General features: G+C 41.0%; 1 protein-coding gene across 1 annotated transcript in view; it reads right to left on the minus strand.

Annotated features, from left to right (window-relative positions):
• HSDL2 (hydroxysteroid dehydrogenase like 2) overlaps window positions 1-8,628 on the minus strand; it is a 62,484-nt gene extending 53,856 nt beyond the window's left edge. Inside the window, exon 1 of the mRNA XM_043927710.1 lies at window positions 8,466-8,628. Coding sequence (XP_043783645.1) covers window positions 8,466-8,482 — 17 coding nt within the window. The 5' untranslated portion in view covers window positions 8,483-8,628. The remainder of the gene's footprint in view (window positions 1-8,465) is intronic.
• Between the last annotated feature and the right edge of the window lie 7,662 nt (window positions 8,629-16,290).

Consider the following 16,290-nt stretch of genomic DNA (forward strand, 5'->3'; position numbering starts at 1 on the left):
TTTGCTTCTTTCTCAAAACATAGTTTGGAGACTTATCCACGCTTGTGTAAATAGTTACACTTACTTTAATTAATATACAATATTTTGCATATGAGCATACTGTAAGGTCCATGGAGTCGCAAAGAGTCGGACATGACTGAGTGACTGAACTGAACTGAACTGATACTATAAGGTATTGATTTATTCTACTGTTTATGGACTTTGAGAATGGTTTCCAGGTTTTTTTTTTTTATTATGAACAATAGTGCTAAAAGAATCTTGTACCCTTCTTCTAGTCACATGTACAAGAGTTTCTCCAGGGCATATACCGACCAGTGAACTACATTTTCCCCCATATGGACAGCCAACAGTTCCAGTCTGAAAACCCCATCTTTCCCATAGATCCTGAATGCCAGCTTTGTCATAGACTGAGTCTCCATAAATACATAGATCTATTTCTAGGCTCTCTCTTTTGTTTAATTTCATTACATGGATTGCACTGTCTTAATCATAACAGCTTTCTTGGCTATACTTGGATCTTTGCTTTTCCACATATTAGAAATTAGCTTATTTAATCGCACAAGCAAAATCAGTTGGGATTTTGATAGAATTCAATGGACAGGGGAGCCTGGTGGGCTACAGTCCATGGGGTCGCAAATAGTCAGACACAGCTAATCGACTGAGCACACAGCACAGCAGTGGGAGAAGAACCACCACCGTTAAGACGTTGAGTGCTCCAGTCCATGAACACGGTATTACTCTCTATTTCACACCTGGAACCACAGGGTGTCCCTCTGTAATCAAAGGTGATATTCTGACCAGCAAATTATGGTGTTTTCAGATTTTCCCATTGTGTAATTACTCTAGTTTCCCTTGCAATCACTGCGAAGTTACTTAAAGACCATTTTTTAATTATTATAGAATTTCCAAATATTTTCAGAAATGCAGAAACTACTGTAATAAGTACCCATGTTTATTTAACAGTTCAACAACAATCACAATTTTGAATATAATCACCAGAAAGCATACCTCAGAAGTCATTTAATTTCACCTACAAATGCTTCAGTACGCACCTCTAACTTTTTTATATAACAATGTCATTACCACAACTAAGAAAAGTAACAGTAATTCCTCAAAATCAACTAGTACCTATCCTTAAGCAAAGTTTCACAACTATCTCAAAAACATCTTTTTACAGTTGGTTTGATCAAATGAGGATCCTGTAAGGACTTCGCATTGCATTAATTTGTTACAGACACACCTTGAGAGATTGCAGGTTCATTTCCAGACCACCAAAATAAAGTGAATATTGAAATAAAGTGAGTCACACCAACTTCTTGGTTTCCCAGTATATAAAACAATTACGTTTACACTGCGGTCTTTTAAGTATGCTATAGTATTATGTCTAAAAAAAAATGTACATATTTTAATTTAAAGCTATTTATTGCTAAAAATGCTAACCACCATCTGACAAAGCAGGGTTCCCGCAAACTTTTAGTTTGTAAAACACAAAATATCTGCAAAGGGCAATAAAGGTACAGCACAAATAAAATGAGGTATGCCTGTACATCCTGTAAGTCTCTTTTAATCTATAACAGATTTTGGATTTTCTTTATGCCGTTTATTTGCTGAAGAATACAGATCTGTAGGACAATCCATATTCTGGATTTTGAACTTCTCATTTTTATAGCCATTGTACTGTACTTGCTGCTTTTTCGTGTGTGAGTGAGTACATGCTAAGTTGCTTCAGTAGTGTCCTACTCTTTGCAACCCCATGGACTGTAGCCCACCGGCTCCCCGTCCATGTGATTCTCCAGGCAAGAACACCTGGAGTGGGCTGCCTACCCTCCTCCAGGGGATCTTCCTGACTCAGGGATGGAACCAGAGTCTCTTACTTCTGCACTGGCAGAAGAGTTCTTTACCACTAGCGCCACCTGGGAAGCCCTTTTGCTTGTGTGCAGAAATCTAATTTTCCTCAATGATTTTTGTATCCTGAAAATGTATCAGACTCTTATTAAATCTAGTAATTTAGCTATACATTATTTTGGTTTTCCAGTTAGATAATCATATCATCTGCAAATAATGACAGCATTATTTCTTTCATTTCAAGCCAAATATTTTTTCTTTCTTTCTCCTGCCTTATTTACTAAAGAAAGAAATAAAAATGCTTCCAGATGGAAGGTCTGAGGCGCAGGAAGGAATAAAAGCCAAAGATATCAGTAAATTAAGTACAGAAACCTAAAAAAGTTTTTATACTGCTAATTAGTAATAATATAAATGATATAATAAATAATAACATTTGGAGGTTAAAACAGAATTAAAATATATTGTTACAATAACAAAAGTTAAAAATGGAATGACTGAAGTTCCACTTTTCTAGGTCCTTGTATTGTTTGGGTGAGTGATAAAATTTTATTTACTTCAGCCACTGGTAAGTTATATAAGGAACCTGTATGCAGGTCAGGAAGCAACAGTTAGAACTGGACACAGAACAACAGACTGGTTCCAAATAGGAAAAGGAGTACGTCAAGGCTGTATATTGTCATCTGCTTATTTAACTTATAGGCAGAGTACATCATGAGAAACGCTGGGCTGGATGAAGCACAAGCTGGAATCAAGATTGCTGGGAGAAATATCAATAACCTCAGATATGCAGATGACACCACCCTTATGGCAGAAAGTGAAGAAGAACTAAGAGCCTCTTGATGAAAGCGAAAGAAGAGAGTGAAAAAGTTGGCTTAAAGCTCAACATTCAGAAAACTAAGATCATGGCATTCGGTCCCATCACTTCATAGCAAATAGATGGGAAAACAGTGGAAACAGTGGCTGACTTTATTTTTCTGGGCTCCAAAATCACTGTGGATGGTGATTGCAGCCATGAAATTAAAAGACGCTTACTCCTTGGAAGGAAAGTTATGACCAACCTAGACAGCATATTAAAAGCAGAGACATTACTTTGTCAACAAAGGTCCATCTAGTCAAGGCTATGGTTTTTCCAGTGGTCATGTATGCATGTGAGAGTTGGACTATAAAGAAAGCTGAGCACCGAAGAATTGATGCTTTTGAACTGTGGTGTTGAAGAAGACTCTTGAGAGTCCCTTGGACTGCAAGGAGATCTGACCAGTCCATCCTGAAGGAGATGAGTCCTGGGTGTTCACTGGAAGGACTGTTGCTGAAGCTGAAACTCCAATACTTTGGCCACCTGATGCGAAGAGCTGACTCATTTGAAAAGACCCTGATGCTGGGTAAGATTGAGGGCAGGCAGAGAAGGGGATGACAGAGGATGAGATGGTTGGATGGCATCACTGACTCAATGGACATGGGTTTGGGTGGACTCCAGGAGTTGGTGATGGACAGGGAGGCCTGGCGTGTTGTGGTTCATGGGGTCGCAAAGAGTCAGACACGACTGAGCAACTGAACTGAACTGAACTGAAGTTATATACACCTTTAAACTGTCTATGTTAAACATGATAAATACAAATTTCAGGTCTTAACAGTTTTTGTGACAAGAATGGGATTCTAACAAAGACATGGCTTTCTAACAGAAAAAGGACAAGAACTCCATAGGACAGGTTGTAAAGTGAAAGTCACTCAGTCGTGTCCAACTCTTTGCGACCTCAGGAACTATACAGTCCATGGAATTCTCCAGGCCAGAATACTGGAGTGCATAGCCTTTCCCTTCCCGTCTCCAGGGGATCTTCCCAACCCAGGGATTGAACCCACGTCTCCCGCATTGCGGGCAGATTCTTTACCAGCTGAGCCACAAGAATACTGGAGTGGGTAGCCTATCCTTTCTCCAGCAGATCTTCCTGACCCAGGAATTGAACCAGGATCTCCCGCATTATAGGTGGATTCTTTACCAACTGAGCTATCAAGGAAAGACAGGTTAGAGAAGAGAAAAAAGACCCCAGGAACACACTCTCACTCATGGCAGAGGGGAGGATAAGGATCACTGGTTCTTCTGCTAAAGAATCAGACCAACAAGAGGTGGTATATTAATATTTATTAATTTTTATTAATATTTATTAATACTGTAAGATACAACAGTATTCAAATTACTACACTAATATGACTATCAATAATAAATCTACCAAGTAAAGTTCAAGATTTCTTTGTACTCTCTTGTCCTTAGAGCAGATGTCTCTAAAGGTATACAAATTACTATGTTAAAATTATTTGAATTATTTTTCTATGTATATTTATGTGATAAGCTTGACATACAGTTAAGGTCCTCTGTTTATGACGGCAGTCCACTTTAGTTTATCACTTTCCCCTCATCTTTGATGAGGGACGCTATAAAACCTATACTTGATTTAAAAGTCAAATCTGGAAACTCCCTGGTGGTCCAGTGCTTAGGACTCCTGTGCTTTCACTGCCAAGGGCCTGGGCTCAATCCCTGGTCGGGGGAACTAAGATCCCACAAGCTGCACAGTGTGGCCAATAAAAAAGTCAAAACCTTATAAATGTGTATATTTAACAAAGTTCAATCCTTTGCCTATAGATTCCTTAATTTCCACTTACCCTTATTATATTTCTTTTTTAAAAAATATGCAGACACACACACATATATAAAACATATCCTGTGTGTGTGTAATTTTCCCTTCCTTTTTATACAAAAGGTAATATACATAGTGTTAAAGTAATTTTTAAATGTAAGTATTTAGATGAAAATGTCCCAATTATTGCTTTAAAAAGCCCTATCCATAGCAGATGCAAACTATTACATATAGGAAGGATAAACAACAAAGTCCTACTGTGTAGCACAGGGAATTATATTCAATATCCTGTGATAAACCATAATGGAAAAGAATATGAAAAAGAATGTTCATATCCTTTTCCATTATGGTTTTGAGAGAGTCAATTCCTAGGCAGGTTGACAAGAAGTCCGGGGGTCCCTGAGGAGAGAGGGGTCTGGGGTTCTCGAGGAGGAGGAAAGGGCAAACTTTTTTTTTCTCTACGTATCTTAGTCTTAATCACATAAAATGGTTCTTTTCCTTTCAGCTCAGAACTGGTAAGACAACAAACAACTCAGTTTCAACTTTGTACTAGGGATTATAAAACAACAACGTATCCTGCTTGAGGACAGCTTCTCCTTCCTGAAAACCTTCTAATTAATCCTGATATTTTAGAATGTATATTATGGGAGTGGGTCTGGTAGGATCTTTCTATTGTTAAATTCTAATCCATTACCCTAAAATGTAAATTGTGGGAGTGGGTCTGGTAAAAATTTTACAACCTTGAGACATTCTTTTGATTTACTGTAATAACTAATTTAAAAAGTATATAACTCCCTTGCTAACACTAGCAAAGGGAGGCATTCTCCAACGCCTTCTGATGTCTATGTCAGAAGCTTTCTCTGTCTCTTTTCTTACTTTAACAAAACTCCGCTACACAAGAGCTCTTGAGTGATGAAGCCTGGTCCCTGGTCCCAAAGCTAACTCTTCTTCAGAGATCATGAATTCGACATCATTCACCATAAACTATCAGTTTATATATATACATATATATGTTTGCGGGTTTCCCTGGTGGCTCAGACGGTAAAAGAATCCATCATCTACAATGCAAGATACTTGGGTTCGATCCCCGGGTCGGGAAGATCCCCTGGAGAAGGGAATGGTTACTGAATACACTCCAGTATTCTTACCTGGAGAATTCCATGGACAGAGGAGCCTGGTGGGCTACAGTCCATGGGGCTGCAAAGAGCCAGATACAACTGAGCAACTAACACACACATATATGTTAGTGTGTGTGTACATATATATGTATAATTGACTCACTTTGCCATACAGCAGGAATTAACATAACATTGTAAATTAGCTCTACTTTAATAAAATAAATTTAAGAAAAAAGAAAAAAAGCTCTACTCCTTTGCCTTTGGTCCACTTGGATTGATTCTCAGTAGGATGAAGGGCATTTTCACGCTCAAGGTCTCAGGCACTGGCAGAAACAAGGGCAAAGTCCACTTCCCTCTTAACCTGAAAACCACTGGGTCTATACCTCCATTTCTAAAGCATCAGAACCAGAGTGTAGAAGGTGAGAAAGCAAAAAGATTCCAAATTCCTCATTACTACTGGTAGATGACTAAAACTTACTAATGCAGAGTTAGCACTACAATTTTCCAAAATTCCCTAGTACCTCAAAATCATGGTAAATGTGATGAATCTTTAACTATTTAAATAAAAAAAGCAATCACTTCAAAAAAACACTATACAAGTTAAAGTTCATTTAGAAAAATAAACATCTGAAAGTAACAAAGAAAATTCTGAAAAAAAAAATCTAGATGAGGCAGGAACTAGCCTTCTAAGATACTAAAACACTTCATAAAATTAGAGTAATTAACATAATTTAGCACTGGTACATGACCACATAGACCAAAGTAATAAAATAAAAAAGATCTCTATACATACAAGAATTCAGAGGTGGAATTTCTAACAGAAAGAAAAAATAACTAGTCAGTCAATGGTGCTGGAACAACTCTACAGCCAGCCATCTGAACCAAAATGAAGTGTGTTTCCTAACTCACTTCCTATGCTGAAATCTGAGTCAGGGAGGAAGAAAAAGCCCACAAAAATTCCAGAAGAATACTTACAAATTAAAAAAAAAAATCTTTGTTTAAGATGGCCTTTTATAGCTTTGTCACAAAAACACGAAAGTCTTAAAAGATAACTTGATTATCATTGATAACTCTGATTCAATAAAACCACATGGTTCTGCATGATAAACAAACAGGATAATCAAATTCAAGATGCAATGAAAAAACACTGAGAAAAAGTTTCTAACATGTATGATATAGAACAAATTACTTTTCAGTAGAGAGATCTCAGAGATCAATCAAAAGCCTAACTTTGTAAGCCAGGCAAAGGAAAAGATACACAGATAGTTTTAAACCAGGATTTCTCAATCTCTACACCATAGACATTTTGGACAAGACAATTCTTTACTGTAGGGGGCTCTCTTGTGCCTTATGTTTGCCAGCATCCCCGGACCCCCCATTAGATGCCAGTAGCACCCCACTCAATTGTGACAATGTGTTCCCAGATATTGCCTAATGTCCCATGGGTATCAAAATTACTCAACAAGAACTGCTGCTTTAAACATATAAAAAGATCTGCTTCCTCACTCTTTGGTGCAGATTTTAACTATAATGAGGTGTCATTTTTTCCTCTAGTTAGATTTTTATTATCAAAACAAGTATTTTTACTATCAGACATTTTGCTGTTTACCAATGTGTTGGGTTAGGAAATCACATTAATTCTTCTCAGTGTGCAACCTCTTTGGAGGGCTTCTGGTATTAGCTATCAAACTTGAAATGCTTACACTCTGCTCCAGCAGCTTCATTGCCAAGAATTTATCACGTGGATACACTCAAATATGTGCAAAACAGGTGAATACAAGGATAATCACGGCAGAAAAGATGGAGTAATAAAAAACTAGAAATGATCTGGTATCCAGTGATGGGGATACGTTAAATACATAGAACATTAAAAGGGAGAAAGATCTAAATGTACTGAAAATAGGTCCCAAGACATATTAAATGACAGGTAAAAATAGCAAGACCCAAAAGGGGCTTTGCTATTATTTTGTAAAGTGGAGAGTGTGTTTGTACGTGTTTAGGATTGTGTACCCAAATATGTTTATAAATACACAGAGTATCTTTGGAAACCCACCAGAGAGTAAGTAGGGGATTGAAAGTTAAGAATAAGGAAACAAGCTTTGGAGCTTTTTAAGTCTTTTGGCCATGCGCCTATATATTTCAAGCAAACTTCAGAACGAACATGTCACTCAGCTCAAAACATCCATACAGTACATAAACGGAAAATAGAATGGGATGGGGGGAAGGTGCAGAGCTTGCTTCTCAAGTCGAAAAAGTTCTGGAAACTGGTTGCACAACAGTCCAAACAAACTTAGCACTATTTAACTGTACACTTAAAAATGGTGACGATGGCAAACCATACGTGTATTTTAGCAAAACTCAGTATCATCTCAAAGTAAAAAAAAAAAGCCTCCCCAAAAGACACTCATCCTTAAATCTTAGCTTAGTTTGTTACTAACTTGAAATCCCCTTTTAAACACCCCTTATTTTCTCCTTCCAGAATTGAGATCGGAACAAGTGGGGGACTCATTAAGACATTAAGAGCACAAGAGTTCCGGTGACCTTTCACCCAGAACTCGCGGCCTCGAGCAAGACAAGCAGTTGTATCTCTAAACCCAAAGTTGGAACCCGCCCTAGAGGTGGCGGGATAGCTCACTCCGGATCCTTTATCTATGAGATTTTAACACGACTGCCACCCCGAAGTACACACCTCTGCGCTCCTTTTCACAAGTTACCGCAGGTTAGAGGAATACTGCCTCCAGCGCGAACCAGCGTTCCAGATCGCTCCGAGCTGTATCATTATCCTCCCACCGCCTGACTTGGGTCAGGGCCACCCAAGTTAGCCACTCTGCCTGGCCCGGTTTCCTCCCCCACGGCGCCAAATTACCCTTACCCGGTGTTGGGCAACATGACTGCCGCAGATTGAAGTCAGTCGCGACACGGACTCGACGAGCGACCACAGAAAGGTTGCTTTTTCCCCAGCATTTAGCCCCGCCCCAGACCCCGCCCCTGGGTCCCGCCCCCCGAGCTCTGCGGGAGGTGCTGGGCTCTCCAAGAGGCGGGAGGTGGCTGAGTGCGCCTGCGCACGCAGTGGGCCTCGGTGGCGCGCGGCGCTGGTTCCTCTCCGCAGCCTGTCCTCTAGAAACCCGCGCTACGCGCAAGCGCTGTGAGAAACAACTCCGCCCCGCCCCTCCTGCGGGGTCTCTACGGTGACAATTGGTCTCCAGCCTGCGCGTCTAGAGGGACTGGGCGCGTCAGCCGCCGAGTACGTCTTTTCCCGGCCTGTGGACGTTTCCCCGCCGCCACGCAGAGTCCCTTTGCCAGGGGGTGGCCGTTTGAGATGTGCATTAGGGACCTTGAGGGCTGAGGTGCGGATTCTCAGCGGCCTTTGACTCTTGGTCCCCTCGCCGTCCACGCTGGCACCAGGACATCTGTCTGCCTGGCTGCCCGCGCGCCCTCGGAGGCCCGTCTTAGGAACGCTTTTCCTGGGCAGATAAACGCTCTTTTCCTAGAAGCCGGCCGGCGGCGCATTTCGACTATCCCACTGAATCTGGACTAAAGCCAGCCGGAGAGCAGCTTGACAGCCCTGTGGTGAGAAGTAGCTTCTGAATCAGGGCTCTGCAGTAGTCACTCTTGCCGAAGAACTCAGAGTTAACTCTGATTTTTCTACTCTTTGTCAATATCTCGGCGAGGAAATACCCAGACTCAGTGCTGGAATAAGGTGAATTCTGGGACTTAGTACTGCTTTTGGTAATATACCTTGGACATAACTCAGCTAGCCTAATGAACTAGAGACTGGCACAATACTTTTAGGGAGACGTGAAGAAATTCTGTTTTGAAGAGGTTCAGTTCAGTTCATTCGCTCAATCGTGTCCGACTCTTGTCCGACCAAGAGTCCATGCAGGCCCATGGACTGCAGCACTCCAGGCTTCCCTGTCCATCACCAACTCCTGGAGCTTACTCAAATTCATGTCCATCACGTCGGTGATGCCATCCAACCATCTCATCCTTTGTCGTCCCCTTCTCCTCCCACCTTCAGTCTTTCCCAGCATCAGGGCCTTTTCCAAGGAGTCAGTTCTTCCCATCAGGTGGCCAAAGTCTTGGAGCTTCAGCTTCAGCACCAGTCCTTCCAGTGAACATTCAGGACTGATTTCCTTTGGGATTGACTGATTTGATCTCCTTTCAGTCCAAGGGTAGAACAGGGTAGGACAAGGCTGAAGAGGTAGAACAGGATAATGAGGTTGTTATGTGAGGACTAGCTGAAGAAACTAACCTGGAAATAGGATATGTACTCTCCCTTTTATCAGAAGCCGAAATATCTCGGTTTACTCATTTGTATCACTTGTCAGTGTCAGCGTTTGAATTTTCCATCTATGATATGGTCCTTAGAGACTCCAGAGAATTTACTTATTCAAGAAGTATTAGCAACTATGGGTGCTGGTCAATGGAGATACAGCTGGACCAAAAAAAGGCAAGGTCTCTCCCTATGTAAGAGGAATGAGGAGTAACCAATGTGTTCTTTAGGCTGTCCAACTCTTTGCAACCCCGTGGACTGCAGCCCATCAGGCTCCTCTGTCCATAGGTTTTCCAGGTGAGAATACTGGAGTGGGTTGCCATTTCCTTCTCCAGGAGATCTTCCCAACCCAGGGATCAAACCCCTGTCACCTGCACTGGCAGGCAGAGTCTTTAACACTGAGCCACCAGGGAAGCCTGTGTTGTAATATTAGGTGTTCTGAAAAGAGTGATGATAGAAACTGTTGGTGGAAAAAATACTCTGCATTCATTCAAGAAAGTGAAGACAACCTACAGGGCGAGAGAAAATATTTGCAAATCATACATCTGATAAGGTATCCAGAATCTATAAAGAGCTCTTACTACTCCAGCAATGAAAAGATGAGCAACCTCCAAATTTAAACATGAGCAAAGGACCTCAATAGACATTTCTCCAAAGAAAACATGTGAACAAACAGCAAGCCCATGAAAGGAGGCCCAACAGCATTTGTTATTAGGGAAACACAAATCAAAACCACAGTGAGATTTCACTATACACCTACTAGGATATCTGTAATAGAAAAGATGGAGCAACTTTCCTGGCAGTTCTGTGGTTAAGATTCCTCACTTCCACTGCAGGAGGCATGGGTTCCATCCCTGGTGAGGGAACTAAGATCCTGCATGCCACGTGGTACAGCCAAAAAAAAAAAAAGATGGAAAATACTGTGTTGGCCAAGATGTAAAGTAGTTGAAACCCTCAAACATTGCTGGTGGGAATGTAAAATAGCACAGCCTCTTTAGAAAACAGTTTTGCAGTTCCTCCAAAAGTTAAAACATAATTACCAGCTACTGGATATCTACATACAGAAGAACAATTCCACTTTTGGGTATATACCCAAGAGAAAGGAAACGTGTTGAGAATAACCACTAGATGGCATTGGTATATTAAAATTCTCCACTATATAATACTGCAAAATGTTAATTTGTGTTAACAATTTGTCATACATGTTATAATCTGATTTGGATTAAGGCAAAAATAACATAAATTTCTTTATAGGATGGTTATAAAGGGGAAATATGAGGACGCATAAATTTTAAGTTCCTTAAAATAATGCTTTGTATCAGTAAAACAGGATGTGATGGTCTAATCTGTATTACTATTTTTTCAGTTATCACAGAATAGGTCAATGTGTCTTCGGTTGTTTGACTTCTAAAGTCTATCAAGTTTAATTCTTCAGTGTTAGTGATTTTCAAATACACAGGAGATTGAAAATGAACTTAAATTGAAATATCAAAGGATATGATGTTAAAAGGGGCATTCCAGGTGGCACAGTGATAAACAATCCTCCTGTCACTGCAGGAGATTCAAGAGACTCAGGCCTGGTTGGGGAAGATCCCCTGGAATAGGAAATGGCAACCCACTCCCGTATTCTTGCCTGGAAAATGCCATGGACAGAGAAGCCTGGTGGGCTACAGTCCTTTGGGTCCCAAAGAATCAGACATGACTGAGCACACACACACGATATTAAAAACAAGTTTAATCTTAAATTATCAAATAAGGACTCTTCCAACCCTGACCTTGTATAAGAATATATTTTCTTAAAGTGTATAATGCACTCAAGTTTGTTGACCACAACCCACATAAATAAATTTTTCATCCAGACCTAGTAAACTTTTCTATTCTATTTAAATCCATTGTATACTACTCTTTTTTTTTTTAAATTTGATTGTAACATACAACATTTCAATGACTCATTCATGGATCATAACCTACCATCTGGAAAACACTGCTTTCGTGTGTTGTAATTTGCCATTGTAATTTTTCAACTTGCCTTTTAAGATATTCTAGGTTCCTTCAGTCAAATGTAAAATTACTAATTGATGGTTAGAAGCCAACAATGGAGAAGGCAATGGCAACCCACTCCAGTACTCTTGCCTGGAAAACCCCGTGGATAGAGGAGACTTGTAGGCCGCAGTCCATGGGGTCGATAGGAGTAGGACACGACTGAGCGACTTCACTTTCACTTTTCACTTTCATGCACTGGAGAAGGAAATGGCAACCACTCCAGTATTCTTGCCTGGAGAATCCCAGGGACGGGGGAGCCTGGTGGGCTGCCACCTATGGGGTCGTACAGAGTCACAACTGAAGCGACTTAGCAGCAAGCAGCAGCATCAGAAACCAATAATACCATGTGACTAAGAGCAGGTGCTTTCAAGGGCATTTGAAGAGTCAGGGATCATTTGGAACTTTTGTTTCTTTCACCCACAAAATAGCACACCCTACTTTAGAAGGTGAAATGGAGAAATCTTTGGGGGTTTTGAGTATATAACAGTTGTTTCTGACAATGTACCAATCTTCCCAGTAGGACCCCTCGCTGTACCTTTTGTTGCTCAATGAATTATTGCCACTCATTTAATTAGTAACAATAGGATATTAACCTTTTTGCTGTATTATAATGTCTATATTTTTCTCATAATACATTATTCCAACAATATAGCGAAAGTGAAACTTTCTCTGTAATATCACCCTTGAGAGATAATCATTGTTAATAGTTTGGCATGTACCCTTTGAAATTTTAATATAGATTTTGATTGCATTTAAAGCAAAAGGGTGGATCACAACAAACTGTGGAAAATTCTTAAAGAGATGGCAATACCAGAACACCTTTCCTGCCTCCTGAGAAACCTGTATGCAAGGCAAGTAGCAACAGTTAGAATCAGACATAGAACAACAGACTGGTTCAAAATTGGGAAAGGAGTACATCAAGGCTGTATATTGTCACCCTGCTTATTTAACTGATATGCAGAGGACATCATGTTACATGGCGGGCCGAATGAAGCACAAGCTGGAAGTAAGACTGCCGGGAGAAGTATCAATAACTTCAGATATGCAGATGACACCACCCTTATGGCAGAAAGAGAAGAGGAACTAAAGAGCCTCCTGAAGTGTAGGTGAAAAGAGGAGAGTGAAAAGACTGGCTTAAAAGTCAACATTTAAAAAACTAAGATCATGGCATCTGGTCCCATCACTTCATAGAAGATATATGCGGAAACAATGAAAGCAGTGAGAGACTTTTTTTCTTGGGCTCCAAAATCACTGCAGACGGTGACTGCAGCCGTGAAATTACAAGATGCCTGCAGACGGTGACTGCACCATGAAATTAAAAGATGCCTGCAGACGGTGACTGCAGCCGTGAAATTACAAGATGCCTGCTCTTTGAAAAGAAAGCTATGACAAACCTAGACAGCATATTAAAAGGCAGAGACATCACTTGGCCAACAAAGGTCCATATAGTCAAAGCTATGGTTTTTCCAGTAGTCATGTACGGATGTGAGAGCTGGACCATAAAGAAGGCTGAACACTGAAGAACTGATGTTTTCAAACTGTGGTGCTGAGAAGACACTTGAGAGTCCCCTGGACAGCAAGGGGATCCAACCAGTCCATCCTAAAGGAGATCAACCCTGAATGTTCACTGGAAGGACTGATGCTGAAGCTGAAGCTCCAGTACTTTGGCCATCTGATGGGAAGAGCTGCCTCATCGGAAAAGACCCTGATGCTGGGAAATGGAGGCTGCGAGGAGAAGGGAGTGACAGAGGATGAGATGGTTGGATGGCATCACCAACTCAGTGGACATGAAGTGTGAGTAAGCTCTGGGAGTTGGTAATGAACAGGGAGGCCTGGCGTGCTCCAGTCCACGGGGTCGCAAAGAGCTGGACATGACTTTGAGTGAACAATAAAAATCAAAAGGGAGATTGTTAGTGTTAGTCACTCAGTCATGTCCAACTCTTTTCAGCCCCATGGACTGTAGGCCACCAGGCTCCTCTGTCCATGGAATTCTCCAGGCAAGAATTCTAGAGTGGGTAGCCATTCCCTTCTCCAGGGGATTTTCCCAACCCAGGGATCAAACTCAAGTCTCCAGCATTGCAGGTGAATTCTTTACCATCTGAGCCCCTAAGGAAGCCCAAAAGGGAGATTATATATACTCTATTGTTTTGGAACCTGTTTTTGTTTTACTTAGTGTATCACAAACATCTTTTCAAATTTACACCTAAAAGTTCACCTTAAATCTAAAAAATTAGATGTGTTATTCACCTGGGTCCTTGGACTCTTTAATCAATAGAAATTTATAAGAGGCTGGAGGAGAAATTCAGGCAAGGCTTTATTGGGACTTGTACTTCAGCACTAGGGAGTGCAAACAAGTTACAGGTGCCCTTGCTTGCTCTCCTTAAATGGAGTGAGGTTAGGGGCAGCTCCATGGGTCTGGCAGAAGGGGTGGCTTAGGTGGTCTGCTCCTCTTGTGGTGGTGCCGTGTGCAGAGATCATGCTCAGTACCCTGCTTTTGCCCCAGGCACCTCAGAAGTGGCAGTTGATTTGTGGCCTTTTTGTATCGTTGTTCATAATCACCCTGACTGCCATGCATTCAGCTGTTTTGAGTCCCGTATAGTTTTCTTTGTATTCTGTTGCTCCACCAGCTCCTTTTGTCCAGGTGCAGGCACTCCAGTAAAGGGTCCCTGATCCCAGGTCCCAGACTATCTTATAGGTTCATGGTTTTCTTTTTTTTTTTTTTATGGTTTTCTTTTATATGAATGTACTCCAAATTAATTTTAGCACTTGTGATGGTATTTCAATATTGTTTTTATTTTTTATAAACAGTATTGCAATAAAAGCCATTGTGTGTACATCATTGTTCACTAGTCAATGTCTTGTTTAGCAGTGGATATGTTTTCTAGTTCTGGCAAATGTGAGGCCTGCTGGAGAAGGTCTTCTGACTTTAAGAGACCACCGAATATATCGCCTTTCTTCTTCTAATGTTATTTCTGGACACGATGCTTGGAACAGCTGCGTTGGTCTTGCAACCACGAGAGGAACTAGCCTTCCCTTTTCCATAGCTCCTTCAAAGGTGAACTTTCTCCTATAATATACAGGAAAGGGAGTTAGGGGGCAGTTGTCTAAGAACCCTCCTAGGTCTTCACCTAGCTTTCTGATACTCCCCTGCTCAAAGGCACAGTGTGGGTTTTCCTCACTTTGCAGCTAGCCAGCTCTTACAATTCTTGGAGACGGTTCCCTCAGTAGACAACTGCTTCCTTGCCTGAGCACAAGTAGTGGAATGGGTTTGTGGATCAGGCCATAGTCCATTTTTCGCTCTGTTGGTTTGTTTACTACACAATTCCCACACAGCTCTTTACCAAAGAGCTGAGGCTTACATGAGGGAATTACTATCTCTCTGTGCGCTGTGTGTGCTAAGTCACTTCAGTTGGATCCGACTCTTTGCAGCTCCATGGACTGTAGCCCACCAGGCTCCTCTGTCCATGGAATTCTCCAGGCAAGAATACTGGAGTGGGTAGACATTCCTTCCTCCAGGGAATTTTCCCAACCCAGGGATTGAACCTTGGTCTCCTATGTTGCAGGCAGATTCTTTACCAGAGCCACCAGGGAAACCCATCTCTCTCTCTCTCTGTCTCTCTCTATATATATGACAACTGCTGTGTTAGAGTTATTTGCTTACCCATTACACATTGTTCACTTCTTACCAACGGTATATCTCTATTATTAGAGGTGGCAGTATGCAGTAAAAACATTGCATCTCTCAAGCCTCCCTTGACTAGGGGTGGCCATGTGACCAAATTAAGGCTAATGAGGTAAGCGGAAGATGTTGGGAAGGACTTCTGGGAAAACTTCTTTAAAGGGCTTCCAGACATCTTGTGATACGAAGAATGAAAGCTGTATGTTCTCATAGTAGAACATAAAGGAGACTGGATCTTTGATAAACATGGAATGCCATTACAGCCCTGAAGCCATTACTTCTTTTGCACAATAAACAAATCTTTATCTAGGGCACTATTATTTTTTGTTTTCTGTTATATGTATCTGGACCTAACTCTTAAATAATACTTTGTCTCAAGGCAAAGTATCATAAGATTATAAACCACTGAAGGGAGTTCCCTCTGGAACCAACCAGATCCCTAACTTTGTTCCTTGGTTTCATATCTGCATTTCTCCCTGAGAGCATTAGTTTTGCTCAAATTTCCTTCTTTAAAATTGTCTTTAATACTTCAACCACTTTTCAGGAACTCCCAAGCCCTGTTCACAGGAGTTGGTCTCACGCTACTAAGATCCATCCTCCCTTTCCTAGCTAAATATTTTCCCAAGAGTGAATTATTCATTTTATTTATTTTTATTTTTGTTAATATTTATTTCTTTATTTGGCTGCACTGGGTCTTAGTTG

The sequence above is a fragment of the Cervus elaphus genome, chromosome 16 (genome assembly GCF_910594005.1).
Source record: "Cervus elaphus chromosome 16, mCerEla1.1, whole genome shotgun sequence".
Classification (NCBI taxonomy): Eukaryota; Metazoa; Chordata; class Mammalia; order Artiodactyla; family Cervidae; genus Cervus; species Cervus elaphus.